At 39.7% G+C, this 13592-nt stretch overlaps 2 protein-coding genes across 2 annotated transcripts; one reads left to right on the top strand and one right to left on the bottom strand.

Moving 5' to 3' along the window:
* Positions 1–2398: 2398 nt before the first annotated feature.
* Positions 2399–9847, top strand: LOC147850549 (uncharacterized protein At4g37920-like). Its single transcript, XM_087336562.1, has 6 exons — positions 2399–2624; positions 3850–4244; positions 4613–4781; positions 6004–6248; positions 9106–9293; positions 9395–9847. Exons 1-6 carry the CDS (start codon positions 2411–2413, stop codon positions 9552–9554), a joined length of 1371 nt encoding a protein of 456 aa, XP_087192688.1. The 5' UTR covers positions 2399–2410; the 3' UTR covers positions 9555–9847.
* Positions 9848–11041: 1194 nt separating this feature from the next.
* Positions 11042–12786, bottom strand: LOC147850548 (uncharacterized). Its single transcript, XM_087336827.1, has one exon. It carries the CDS (start codon positions 12689–12691, stop codon positions 11159–11161), a length of 1533 nt encoding a protein of 510 aa, XP_087192953.1. The 5' UTR covers positions 12692–12786; the 3' UTR covers positions 11042–11158.
* Between the last annotated feature and the right edge of the window lie 806 nt (positions 12787–13592).

Here is a 13592-nt window from a genome sequence, read left to right as displayed (position 1 = left end):
GGGGACGAAGGCCACAATGGATGAAGGCACCGAGAGAGGCCTACGGAAGGCAAGCGCGGAGCGAGAAGAGTCGGCACGACGAGGTGCGCGGCATGAAAAAGGCGGATCCGGAGGATATGCGAGGCGGACAAAGGGTCGGCAACGGCGTTCGGGAGGACCGATCGGGGAAGAAAGTGCGGGCATCGGAAACGGCGGTCCGGATGTAGACGGTGGTTCGAGGAAACACGGTGGACGTGGCGGATCGGGTGGAGGCAACGACTCGGCGAACGTCGTCAAGTGTGGCGGATCGGACGGAGCCGACGGTTCGAGACCATTCGACGGAGATGGTGGGCCGGAAGGCGACGGTGGTTCGTGTGGACGGGGTGGACTTGCTCGAAGTGGAAGACGAAGCCGGGCAAGCCCACGAGGTTGTCAAGGGCTCGGTTGGCCGCCTTGGCCGAAAATCTCGCGTTTTGTTCCCCTTTTGGCACATACCGGTGGATGTGCGGTTAGGTGGGGGCGGATGTCGTGAAGATTTTCGTCCATAGGCGGAAAACCGAGCGAAGCAAGCAAACCCGCGATGTGCAACGTTGCACATCACCATGTTGTATTTCTATTTATCGATAGTGATAAGTATGGTGCTAGAAATGCACCTTAGGATTTGTAAAGTGTAAAGGTGATGTGCTTTTGCGCGCACATCCACGTGAGAGAGAGAGATAGGTACATAGTAGTTCGTGTAGAGGTGGGAGTTAAGACCCATCCTTCCCTCCTCCCCTAAAATCAAGGGAAATATCCCCATTGATTGAAAGGGGATATTTTGTAGCACCCTTTTTGAAAACGGTCTTCTCTCCTTGTGCTATAAAAGGAGAGGAAGAGCACCATTGTGGGGGTTGCCTTATTTTGAGTGTGAGTGAGGTATACCATTTCGTTTTAGGGTTAGGGTTTCTTTTCTTCTTCGTCGGATTAGGGTTTCGGGTTTATCATAGCCGTTCGGTGCGGCCTACGCGGCCGCCATTTTGTAATCGGTTTTCGGTTCTAATACATCTTGTTGAGCATTTGGCCTCCATCTTCCTCTTGTTCATTCTTTCTCTTCTTGTGCTAAGCTCCATTCCGAAGTCCTATTCCTTCTCCCCTTCTCCTTAGTCCGAGACCCCCGTGGTTCCGCCCTTCTCCACGCACGCGCGTAACAACGCGACAACGTGAACTCAACAAATGGTAGGAGCTTGAGCCATTTGGTTTGGTTATAGTCCATAAAGAGGAAGTATTTCTCCAAACACTTGATTGATGAGTTCTGCTTGGCCGTTGGTTTGTGGGTGATACCAGATGAGAAGAGCATCTCGCATCTGAGTCTACCTATAACTAGTGGGCTGTTGTCAATCACAATTGAATCGAGAAGGCCATGCAATAGGACACTAGACTAGAGGAATAGGTTAGGGGACATTGTTTGGTAGTGATAGTGTTGGAGCACGTGAGGAAATGGACCATCTTGGTCAAGCAATACACCATCATGACAATTGTGTCTTGATCCTAGAGGGGGGACAATTCCTCTATGGAGTCCCATGTGAGGGAGGCGAATGGGTGATTTAGAAATGCACACCAATTGCAACAAATCGTGGGGTGTGTGATGGGAAAACTGGAATGAGCACGCAATCAACACAACCACACACTCTCCACCAAGTCCTTTTTTGAAGCTTGGCCAATGGTGGTAGTGCATGCTAACCTTGAGCATCTTTGGGATACTAAGATGGCCTATGAGTGAGTAGTTTTGATACTGCTACAAAATGGGAGAGACATTTCTTGCACGTGTCTTGGGTGCAGGTGCTTGATGTGGTGGCCACAACCCACTATCGAAGCAATAATCACAAACAAATGGGACACAAAATGCGAATTTCCATTTCTCACCTTCATGAATGAGCTCGAAATTGTATGTAGTGTGGAGGTCGAGCTTACTAATTAACACCTTGGCATAGGACTATAGGAAAAATTGGAACACAATGGAAGAGACTAACAAAGAGAGAGGTTTAATAACAATGTAGAACAAGTTATACTTGGATATTAAGAGGGCTTCGTTACAATGTACGAACCTAATGTAATAATATATAGTAATGGCTAACAGTTACTCTCTATATATATGTCTAATCATCCTTCTGGTTCCTAGAAAGATCCAATGGATGAATCATTTTGATAGATTCAATTATGGGTGAAAAAATTCCCTAAGTCTTATGTTGCGAGCTATGTGAATACCTTGACGACAACCTTGCCAAGGGCTTCCATATGCAGTTCGGCAATTTAGGAAAATACAAGGGCATTTCGGCAATTTAGGAAAAGATAAGGGCATTTCAGTAATTTAAGAAAGTATAGGGGGGGGGCATTTGCCATACCCCGAGTTCTGAATTACGAACTGAAACACAAGCACACACACAGAGACGCCATGGCTTCTCTATCTTCTTCTTCTTCTTCCTGTTCTTCTTCTTCTCTTTGCAGCTCGAATGTCTCGAGGCCACGATGTTTCCATGGATTCTCTCAGAGACTCTCCCTCACTCCCTTACCCTACGATCCTTCACTCCGCCTTCGCCTCTCTTGCACTACTACCTCCTCCCCTCATCATCGTTCCTGCATCAGAAGCTTCTTTCGTGAACAAAACGGTAAGGAAACATTACTTCTTCGTCTTCTTCTTCTCATATTATTCATCATCAACACCAGCTCTGTCATTAACTGCATCATCGTCATCATCATCGTTAATTGTTTTCGTCATCGTTTTCTTCTCGTTCTTTTATTAACATGACCATGACCAAAACATCATCATCTTCTACTTTGATCAAGAAATTCTGAATTAACACACTTCTTTTGTCTTCTTCCTAAAGAGAAAACAGTTTCCTCTGCCCTACCATCAAGAATGCTCAGCTAAAACATGTCTAAATGAGATAACATGACGTCTCAGCTAAAACATGTCTTTGTCAAATGATAATACAGTTTCTTCCACCCTATCATCAAGAATTCTCAGTTGAAACATGTCTTTGTCTTTTTCAAGTTTGAAATATTGTATTCTTTCATTTCATCAAAGATATCCTCGGTTAAAGCATGCATTTGAATTTGCCAAAATAAAACATTTTCTTTGTTCCTTTCATTGAGGAATTCTCAGAAATGTAAGTTTCTTTTGTCTTTGCGTGGATACAAGTCATTTCTTCTCACTTAAAATATGTCTTTGTCGTTGCCAAATATAGAAAAATAAATAACAGTAAAACCATTTTTTTCTCTCCTTTCATCAAACGTTTCTCAGTTAAACATGTTTTCCTCTTTGAGAAGATGATAGCAAAATAAAAGATATAAACAATTTTTTCTCACCTTTCATCAAAGAATTCAGAGATAAAATAAACTATGAACAAAATTGAAAGACCATTTCCTTTTCTCCTTTCATCAGAGGTTTCTCAGTTGGCCATATCCTTTTCTTTTCTTCGTCGAAAGGTTTGAACATTTTATTCTCTCCTTTTGTCAAAGAAATGGCTATCAAAACATATCTTCATCTTTACAAAAATAGAAGAACGAAATGGTAAGACTATTTGCTTCTCCTCTTTTATAAAAGAATTCTCAACGAAAATTTTGTCTTTTCCTTTGCTAAAATAGAAGCAAATTCACAACCAAACGGTAGTGTTCCTTTCATCAAGTATGCTAAATTAGAACGTATCTTTTTCCTTGCCAAAATGAAAGATTGTAGAAGAAGAAATCTATTAAGTTAACCAAATGGTAGTGTTCCTTTCATCAAGTATGCTAAATTAGAACGTATCTTTTTCCTTGCCCAAATGAAAGATTTTTTTTGTTCTTTTCATCAACATTTCTCATAAAAATGGTATTATCTCTGCCAAATTGAAGGTGATAGAAGAAAGCTCCCTGACTCGGAGGATCCTACAAGTTCTTCTTTAAACATAGAGGAAAAACCTGCAAGTATCAATTTATCACCTTGTCCAGAGGGTTCTTTTGTAAAGAAGGATGATAACAATGAACTTGAAGAGGAGGAGGAGGAGGAGGAGGAGGATGGTGATCAAATTGAGGATGGATATAGGATGACTCGTGTATGTGATAGGCTCATTGAAGTCTTTCTTATAGAAAAAACTAAACCAGAAGAGTGGAGAAAGCTCTTGGCTTTCTCCAAAGAGTGGACGAACATTAGGGAGCATTTCTTCAAACGATGCAAGGTCAGAGCAGAACAAGAGATTGATCCGAAAAGAAAGGGGGATCTTCTGAAATTATCGAGGAAATTGAAAGAGGTATGTTTCCATGCAGTGTTTAAACTTTCATCTGGCATCTGTACCCTTCATATCAAAATATAAGGATGATTTTCAAAAGTGAACTGAAGTCAATTTCGTGACACGTCTTGATAGTGAGAATGGATATTGTAAGAATCGGACATTATAGTTATCAGATAAATGTCAATGATTCTCTTTGTGCAAGCATGCATTTGTATACGTATTTCCTTTGCATAAGTATAAATTTGGGATTCTATCCTGAATGTTATGAACTGGTTTATATTCTTAATTCATGAAGCCTAAAGATCCCTTGAGATATTCTATATTAGTGATTTGAATTATCTGACAAGACACTGTGACTAATCTAAGAATCACAACTGAAACTGCAGGTAGATGATGATATGACGAGGCACAATGAGTTACTTGCCTGTGTCAAAGAACAAATTGAAGACTTGCATACAATAGTAACCCGACGTCGAAAGGACTTCACCAATGACTTTTTTCATCATCTAGAGTTACTCTATCACGCAAACTATGCTGAGCCAGATCAACAAACTTGTAAGTTCTTTACATCCTCTATCTTTCCATGATGAGATCCTCCTAGAGAGGTACATAGTCAAACTTTTATGAGAATCTTACGTAAGGTGTTACTACTCTAGGTTACTGTTTTGCCCCATTGGAGTTTTTTGAATTTTCTGAAATGAAATCAGTACTATTCAATGAAAATAGATTGGTAATACTAAACTATTCAATAGGTAACAAGAAGTGTTGACACCAAATGAGTAGATGTTGATGTTCTTTGATGAGAATCAATCAACGCTCAAACATTCATTATAGAAGCACCGTAGTATAAATTGTACTACACCTTCTTCCATGTCATTATCTGCTTTTGAAAACATTTTGATAAGAGTTGATTGTCACCTCACAAATGTTTCTCGAAGTAAATTTTCCATCAAATACTTAATAAATGCGATGATTATAGAAATAGCCCTCTTTATAAAATCAATGAATTTGTATTCTTGACCTTTTGTGAAGCTTACATGTAATTATGAAATTAAAAATAATTATTCCATCTAAAAGTGGAAACGTAATTAAAAACCAAGATATACTGTTATATCGAACAAATAGTATTCCTGATTGTGCACAGAAATTTATTTTAGAAGATTTCCTAATCTTATAATAGACATTACATCTCTACAACAGTAGCTAATAACACTATCCTGGTGATTGTCACATAATTCTGAGGCAAAGATTTCCAGACGAGATGGGTTATGTCAGATGTGGCAGGTCAAGTAACAAATATTTTGTTTTGGTTGATGGTGAGGACTCTGCACTAGATCTCTCAATGTGTGACTATCATTGCTTAACTTATGATCAAACTATATTTTGTGCCAACTTTCTCATGCTTGACGTTTGAAGTAATTCATTTTATTTCATATAGATGTGGGTATAGTCCATCTTAACGATAATTTATTAGCACTTCCTTTATTCTGATCTTACTAAATCAGGTGGAACATTGACATGATAGTCAAGTATGAGAATACAGATGCAAATATATATAGCAAGTATAATTAATCAAAATAACAAATGGACCAGCATTTCAGTATGTTTCTTTTACTCTTGCTTCGTCTGTTTATTTTTGTCTCTGAATGTTTTTATGAATTATTGAACTTTACCAGGAGAAGACATTTTGACATGAACGTACATGTATAGGTACTGATGATTATGAAACACAGCTTCTATTTTACTGAACAAGGAAGATCTTGTATCAATTGAACAGTTCTTGCAGGAATTGGAAACAAATGTGTTGAAGCAGTCGAAGCTCATGATAGAATGTCTGAGGAGGGAGAGGCAATGGATGCTGCTCGAATGAAGTTTAACGATATCCTGAATTCTCCATCTTTGGATGTCGCACGAAACAAGATAGACAATTTGATGAAAAGGAACGAGCTTGATTCTAATCTGATGCTCCTTGTAACAAAAGCATGGGCCTCTTCAAAAGAATCAAACATGATGAAAGATGAGGTATGAAGTTAGGGACACAGAGAGAGAGAGAGAGAGAGAGAGAGAGAGAGAGAGAGAGAGAGAGAGAGAGAGAGAGAGAGAGAGAGAGAGAGATGATGATGATGAAGGTTGCGCCTACGCTTAATTAGAGAATATACATATGCACGTAAGAGGTGAGGTTGGTCTATCAGATTTCGGGAAGTTGCTGGAGGATGGTGGATGCATTAAAAGATAGTTGAAAACATTGTCAGACAACTGTGAATGCTTCATATCATATTGGGAGAAGCTTATCATCTTCTCTCTCCTGGTTAGGGCAGACAGCAAATCCAGTTTGTTCTAGCTGGTCCTCTTCAACCTCCATTTTTTATTTCAATATCATGAATACGAGCATAGAGGGTACATTTCAGTCACTTCCTTACAAGTGTTCTTGCTTAATACCTTCTCCCACATATACAACATGTGCATACACACCCAACCACATCTTCTCCTGTGTATATCAATTTCTTACAAATGTCATAACTTCTCATTGATGTGACAACTTGCAAGCATATGTTCACTGAATGAATATGCCTCCAAAGATGATGAAAGCATATCATCAAATGAATATATGCCATATGTCTATGAGAAGATGATATGTTCCATATGCCATACATCTCCAAAGATGCTTGCGAGGCACCATATCAAAAGCTCTCTTGAATTCTACAAAGAATCAATATAGTCCTTTCCCTTCCCTTCATTAGTACTCAAAGAGTGACAAGGTGATCAAGGGCGCTGTGATGTACCTGCTTGTATGTACTCTTCAGTAGATGCACTTACTTCTCTCCATAAGTTTTTCATAAGGTACTGGCTTACTTCGACATTTGACAATACTTGCGACCATGACTTTGGTCATAGCTATGTTGACTGAGGGTTTCCAATACAATGTTCATGTTCAATAAATATTGTACCTTAAAAGACCAGAATGACCTCACCTCTATCTTTGAGTTCCCTACATCTTCTTCTGCATTTCTTCCCTTCTCTGTCATATTTTCCCCTTCTGGAGATGGTTTCAACAACTTTGATCGACTTGAATACCTTTCATGTGATTACGTCTGTTCTAACTTGTACTGAAAGACAGCTTCCTCTTTCTAGGACCCTGAGAGAGTTACGTAAACATGTTTTCACACAATTATCTCATTTTAGGTGTTCGCAGTAGATTTCCCCATATTCATATCCGATTTCAAATGGAGGTCACATCTATCCTCTGCAGATAACATCTTCTTTTCTGGTATTTATTCCATACACGTGATGCTTTTTAGCTTGCTGGTCTTTTTTTCTCCAGGATCTAATCCCAAAAGAAAAAAAGATATATTAACGTCTTTTAGGAAGTCAGAATGGCCCATAAAAACAAACAAGTAATTACATCTTAAAATGTTGTCTTGTCTTTGAGAACAATAAATCAGAATAAATGTAACTCAGTAAAAAAGTCAGCATTAATAGAATAAGACGTGGCTAAAAAATCTCTTCATTAATACATGTAAGATTTTCAAGTAAGGTATATTGTAATTTTGTTTTCAAAAGAGCTCTAGCATAGGTCGATCCAGAATGGAGAGGTCTCCAAAGCAAGGGAAGTATTTGTGATGGCGGGAGATGATGGCCTTTATCTATCCATGAGAAGGGTGATGAGATTGAGGTTCATGAGGCTGGGGTCTACATGCACGACAAATTGCTATTGCCCGATCTATTGTGCCCCTTTGCTATGTCCTGGCGGGGAGCCCATTTATGTAGCCTTTGATTGGCTTGTAGCATTAGGATTGATGGGCCTAAAGAAAGTTATGATTAGGCTTACTTTAAGAGGCAATGCGATCTCCCCCTTATTTCATAAAAAACAGTACAAATACAAACTTGGTGTTCTTCAAATTCCTCTCTTTGATGACGCATTTGATAAATTCTTTATTCTATAGTTATTCACGCATATCTGTCTGCCTCCATTTCTTACTGATGTGAAGAAGTTTGCAGCTGCCCTATCACACTGCAGCGCATGGGACAGATGTATGTACATATAAGGGGACCTGATTATGAATTTATCTTCTGATATGTGTAAAAAGTGTCTTATAGTAGGTCATCTTCCTACCAAGAGATGTGGGGCTGCTCCATGTTATTTTGTTTTGCAAATTGATAATATCAGTTTGGATCACTCTATGCTTTTCAACTTGATCATGTTTAGATGGGGATAATCCAAGCTATGTTGGAACAGGGACAGTGCATGTATGCTTACGCCATGTGACTCAAATCGTTGTTGCATTTCAGCATACCAGCAATGAATATCTGCACATTCAATATGTTCTTTTGATGACATAAGTGCCAACCTTGGGTGCCTTCATTTAGGGAGCTTCCAAAGCAGTTGGATATTGTTCATTGATTGGAATGCCGCCTCGATGATTATCAGCATCTCTATGCGGATTATATCATAGGACACCAATGCTTTGCTCCTTATCATGCGGAGAATCATTGAGACTAAAGGTCTCTCTATATCTTTCCAGTTATTTCTCTTGTTAAGACACGGTCCGTAGGTTTCTATTTCATAGAGACGAGTTGGTTTGACAAGTATATCAAATAGCCACAATGCACATTGTTTCTCAAGAGCACCAAGGGCTGCATATACACGAGAAGTTGAGTACAGGCAGCCTCCCATAAGGAGAATTGAAAGGAAGCAAATAAAAGGAGATAAATTGACCATATAATTGCTTTTTTGGGAGTTGACCAAGGCCAGTTTAGGTGATAATGGAAACTCATGGGCATTTTATTTTAGGTAGTAAAGAAAAACTCAGGTTGTCAGAGTTGATCCCTTCAAAAAAAACTTAGTGAGTGGATTAATATACTACAAAATCAAATGCAGGTCAAAGATATCTTGTTCCATCTGTATAATGTATCCATAGGCAACCTTCAAAGGCTAGTTCCAAAAGAGGTACGAATTTTGCGACATATCATATCTTTGGAGGATCCAAAAGAACAAATTTCAGCTCTTTCTGCTGCATTTTCTCCTGGTGACGAATTAGAAGGAAATGATATCGATCTCTTATACACGTAAGCTAAACTGTTCATGAGATATTTCGAAATGTTGATTTTTTCTCTAGTAAATTTCCACTAAATACATTTTTCTTCTTTTTTCTTTTTGAAATCAACAGGACACCAGAGAAGCTACATAACTGGATAGTTATTGTGCTAGATGCTTATTACTATGATAAGCGAAGCACATTGATGAAATCTGCTCAACAACTGATGAATCCTGCACTTATTAAGCGACTTGAAATACTTAAGAAGACCATTGAAGCCCAATTTCTGTGAAACAGTGTCAGTAATGTATGATTGTTCTCTTTTTATTTGGCTCATAAATTCATATGAGTCATCAGACATAAGTTGCGACTGTGAGATAATGAAAATGCCATCCATGCTTATTCGTGTATATAGCGAGATATTAAAGCCTTAGTGATTATTTACATAAATATCAGTAGCTAACTACAGAATTATCTGTAACTACAGTGACTTCCCTTTTAACTCTGGTTACTCCAGACTTCTTTATTGCAGGGAATTTGTGGCTATAATTTACCGTTTTTAAATGATGCTTTCATGGTTCTGTTTTATGAAACAGCCGTTATTTACTGAGCTCGATATTTTTTTATTTAGATCATATCTTACAACAAAACTGATGTAGAATAACCTCTATCTATATATTCCAAGTTTATAAATTACTCCAATTATGCATGAGAATGAGACATAATTTATGTCACATCTATACACATCTCTGACCACAGTCAAGATATAGATGAAGATAAAAGGAACGTTGGGTAGGTTTCATGTTTTATGAAACCTAATTCTAAGCATAAAAACCAATGTAAACGGTGGCATGATAATCAGAAATGGGAAGATGTGTACCGTTGCAGTTTTATTTTTTCTTATGCTCTCTACATTCGCATTAGTTGGAATAACCTGAGTGACCATCTAATGTAGGTCAGTTTGTTAGAAAGAATGAAAGAAAGAAATATTAATGTCACTCGGGTTATTTGCCTTCTGATACCTAATTGAATTCTTGATCGCTAAGAAAAAATATTTCCCTAGCCCATGAGTGATTTATTATGCACATATCTTTATGCTAAACTTAGATCTGATTTCACTGATTTCACTGTATAAACGTGACCATGCCTTCAAATGTAGGTCAAGTTTTTTACAGAAATAATTCATGTCTTTTTTACCTTCTGATACCCAATTGAATTCTTGATTGTTTGAAAAAAAACAGATTCCCTGGTCGAAGAGTGATTTATGCTAAACTTCGATTTGAATTCACAGTAAACTTTCTAAAGCTGTAATTTGGAAATAGAAAGATGAGAAGACCATGTTGTCGATGGTGAGATATTGAGAGCATGAAGTTGCTGTTCCAAAACACACAGTTATAACTGTGTAATATACATATATGATAAACTAGCGAGAACACAATTCTGCGACCGTATATATGAAACCAGAACATGTGTACATATTTCTATTCCGCATGTACTAAACCAGAGCGTCCTTTTGCATTAGACCTTTTTGTTTGTATATGAACATCACAAACAAGGCTGAAGGATTCACTTTACCTACAGCCCATTATCCAGATACAGGCATAATACAAATACAGGGTTATTAGATGCAAGAACAAAGACTAAACACCTGATTTTTGCAAACTGATCCAGGACATGGGTTGGTAATATCAATCCTTTAACATAAACATACTTGTATTATATGGCATTGTCAAACACTGATATCATGACAACTGAAGCAATAAAAATCTGATAATAGTAGCAAGCAAAACCCAACTAATGAGAATTTTGAAACAAAAAACAATATCCTTTCATACAAGTAGAACAATGTTGATACAATTCAAGCACCATATCTTCCTATAGCTTTCATTCATCATATCAGTCATCTCCATGTGACTCATCTTCCTCTTCCTCTTCCTCTTCTTCTTCATCTTCATCTTCATCTTCATATTCTTCTTTTCCCTGTTTTCTATGATCATGTTCTGAAGTAGGATCTGATTCATTCAACCCCCCGTTATCTGATTTACCTCCATTCTCTACCTCCTCTACTCCTTGCTCATGATGGTGCTGCATAGAATTCAAATGAAGCACAGGGAAAGAATGATAAGAACCCGAACCGTCAGTCGAATTTATAATGTCATCTACTCTATCTCCATCTCCCCTTGACATTGAAAAGGGAGTCATGTGGGCGGGTGGAGCAAAAAGGGGGTTCCATAATCGATGACCATTTGTCCACATAACACCCAAAGAGGAGCATTCATTCATAGATGATGATCGAGCTGTGTCCAGATTGGCTGAAGGAAAAGGATGGATAGCCGACCTTTTTGCCGTGGGAAATACGGGTCTACTACTGTCATCGTTATCGTCATCATCATCATCTCTTTTGGGTTGTTCTCCCTCTCTTTTCAATCTCCTGTTGCTTTCTTCACTAGAATCCACAGCATCGGATCTGTGTCTCGCGACCTTCTTTACATCTATATGAGGAGGTGACGAAGATGTCGATGTGTTCATCCATTGATGGAAATGGCTGTGTGTGAAAGCTGGCTTAACATCATCCTCGAGAGGGGAGGAAGCAAGGTGGGGCAACCCATCATCATCAGCCCGATGCCGAGGTGGGGAATACCTCTGAGAAGAACCATAGCTGGGTTGAGCATGAGAAGACAATGAAGATGATGATGCTGCTGCAGTGGCCATTGATGATGATGATGGTGATGTCAATGGGGCCATGAATGATGAAGGTGATTTCAATGTGGCTGATTGCGATGGTGATGATGATGCTGGTACGGCGGACCCCGCTGCCAATCTAGACTTAGATCCAGAGGTCAAAACAAACGCAGCAGGGACAGAGCCAGATCCAGTGGCTGCGACAATCGAGGGTTCCGCTTTGCGTAAGAGCCACTCGATTGTTTCTCCATCAGACTTATGCCCCAGTTCCCGTGTGAGTTGAAATAGGCGAGCTGCACAAATGGCAGGCAGGCGGATTCTAGTCCCCCTCCCGTCGACCTTAGTATGCCCATCTCGTCGCTTCTTCGATCTCCGAGGAAGAGGCGGGATACCTGTGGCTGATCCGGCTGGAGGGTCCGGATGCGAAACAACATCATCGGAAGCTGATCCCAAAGGAGGGCCAGGGTGCGAGATATCCAACGCCGATTTGATCATCATGGCATCAGACGACGATTCTGGCCTGTCTGAGATCGCAGCAAGCATAGCTTGAACCAGAGATGGAGGAGGGACAGAGGCAGGGGAAGGGGAAGGGGCAAGGTGGGGGAGTGGTAATTGATGGTATAATGCGAGCGATGGAGGACGTAGGGAGGCATGATGATCTGATTTCCTTTCAAAGTGGTTGTATCCCTGCTCATGCTGAGGATGAGGATGAGGATGAAGATGATGATGAGGATGTGGGAAAGCCATGGTTTCTCTCAGACCGCTTTGTCTGTCTGTCTGTCTGTCTCTGTCTCTGCGGGAACCTTCTCTAATTTCAGAAGGACCGACCTTCCAAAGCTCTGGAAAGCCCTTCTCTTCTGTGTCTGTCTGTCTGTTTGGCTCCGTGTTTGTGTGTGTGTGGCTCAATAAATAACAAATGATAGGAAGGAAAAGCTTCCTTCTAAGTTCTAAGACTACTTACTACATATATACATATGTATAATGTACATTATGTATACCTCATGTCTAACTACTACCAGATATTAAAGAGGACACTTTGAGGGAATCACCGGCAGAGGACAGTGTGAGGAAATCACGAGCAGGGGCGGTGCAGGTCGCTCAGCTTAGGGCACACGCGATCCGCACCATTAACTACTACCAGATATTAAAGAGGACACTCTGAGGGAATCACCGACAGAGGACAGTGTGAGGGAATCACGGGCAGGGGCGGTGCAGGTCGCTCAGCTTAGGGCACACGCGATCTGCACCATCTGGTGTAGATAAAAAGCTAATAGGGTCTGTCATTAGGAGCCCGACTCTGTCACCAAGAGCCCAATTGTCTGACAACCTCTGTAGACTGTCACCAGGAGCCCGATTGACTCATATCAGGAGCCAGAAAACAAACATCAATAACTCCAAAAAATTTCCAAGTGTAAAACAGAAATTTGCCATGAAAATGTTACATAAACATTATTCAAACAATACCCCTAAACTTCCAATTGCACAAAACTTAAAGCTTAAAAACTCAAAAATCACATAAACTTATGCCTCCAAGCTTCAAATAACACTTACATATAAGATTAAAACTTCAAATGTCAACAATGTCCAAAATCCAAAGGCGAAAACCCTAAAGTGAAATTTGAATACACACGTTACATAAGGTTATGGC

This window comes from Azolla caroliniana, unplaced genomic scaffold, assembly GCF_043228905.1.
Source record: "Azolla caroliniana isolate FFs.n. ecotype wild unplaced genomic scaffold, voAzoCaro1.0.p SCAF_21, whole genome shotgun sequence".
Taxonomy (NCBI): domain Eukaryota; kingdom Viridiplantae; phylum Streptophyta; class Polypodiopsida; order Salviniales; family Salviniaceae; genus Azolla; species Azolla caroliniana.
This window is presented reverse-complemented; position numbering and strand designations above follow the sequence as displayed.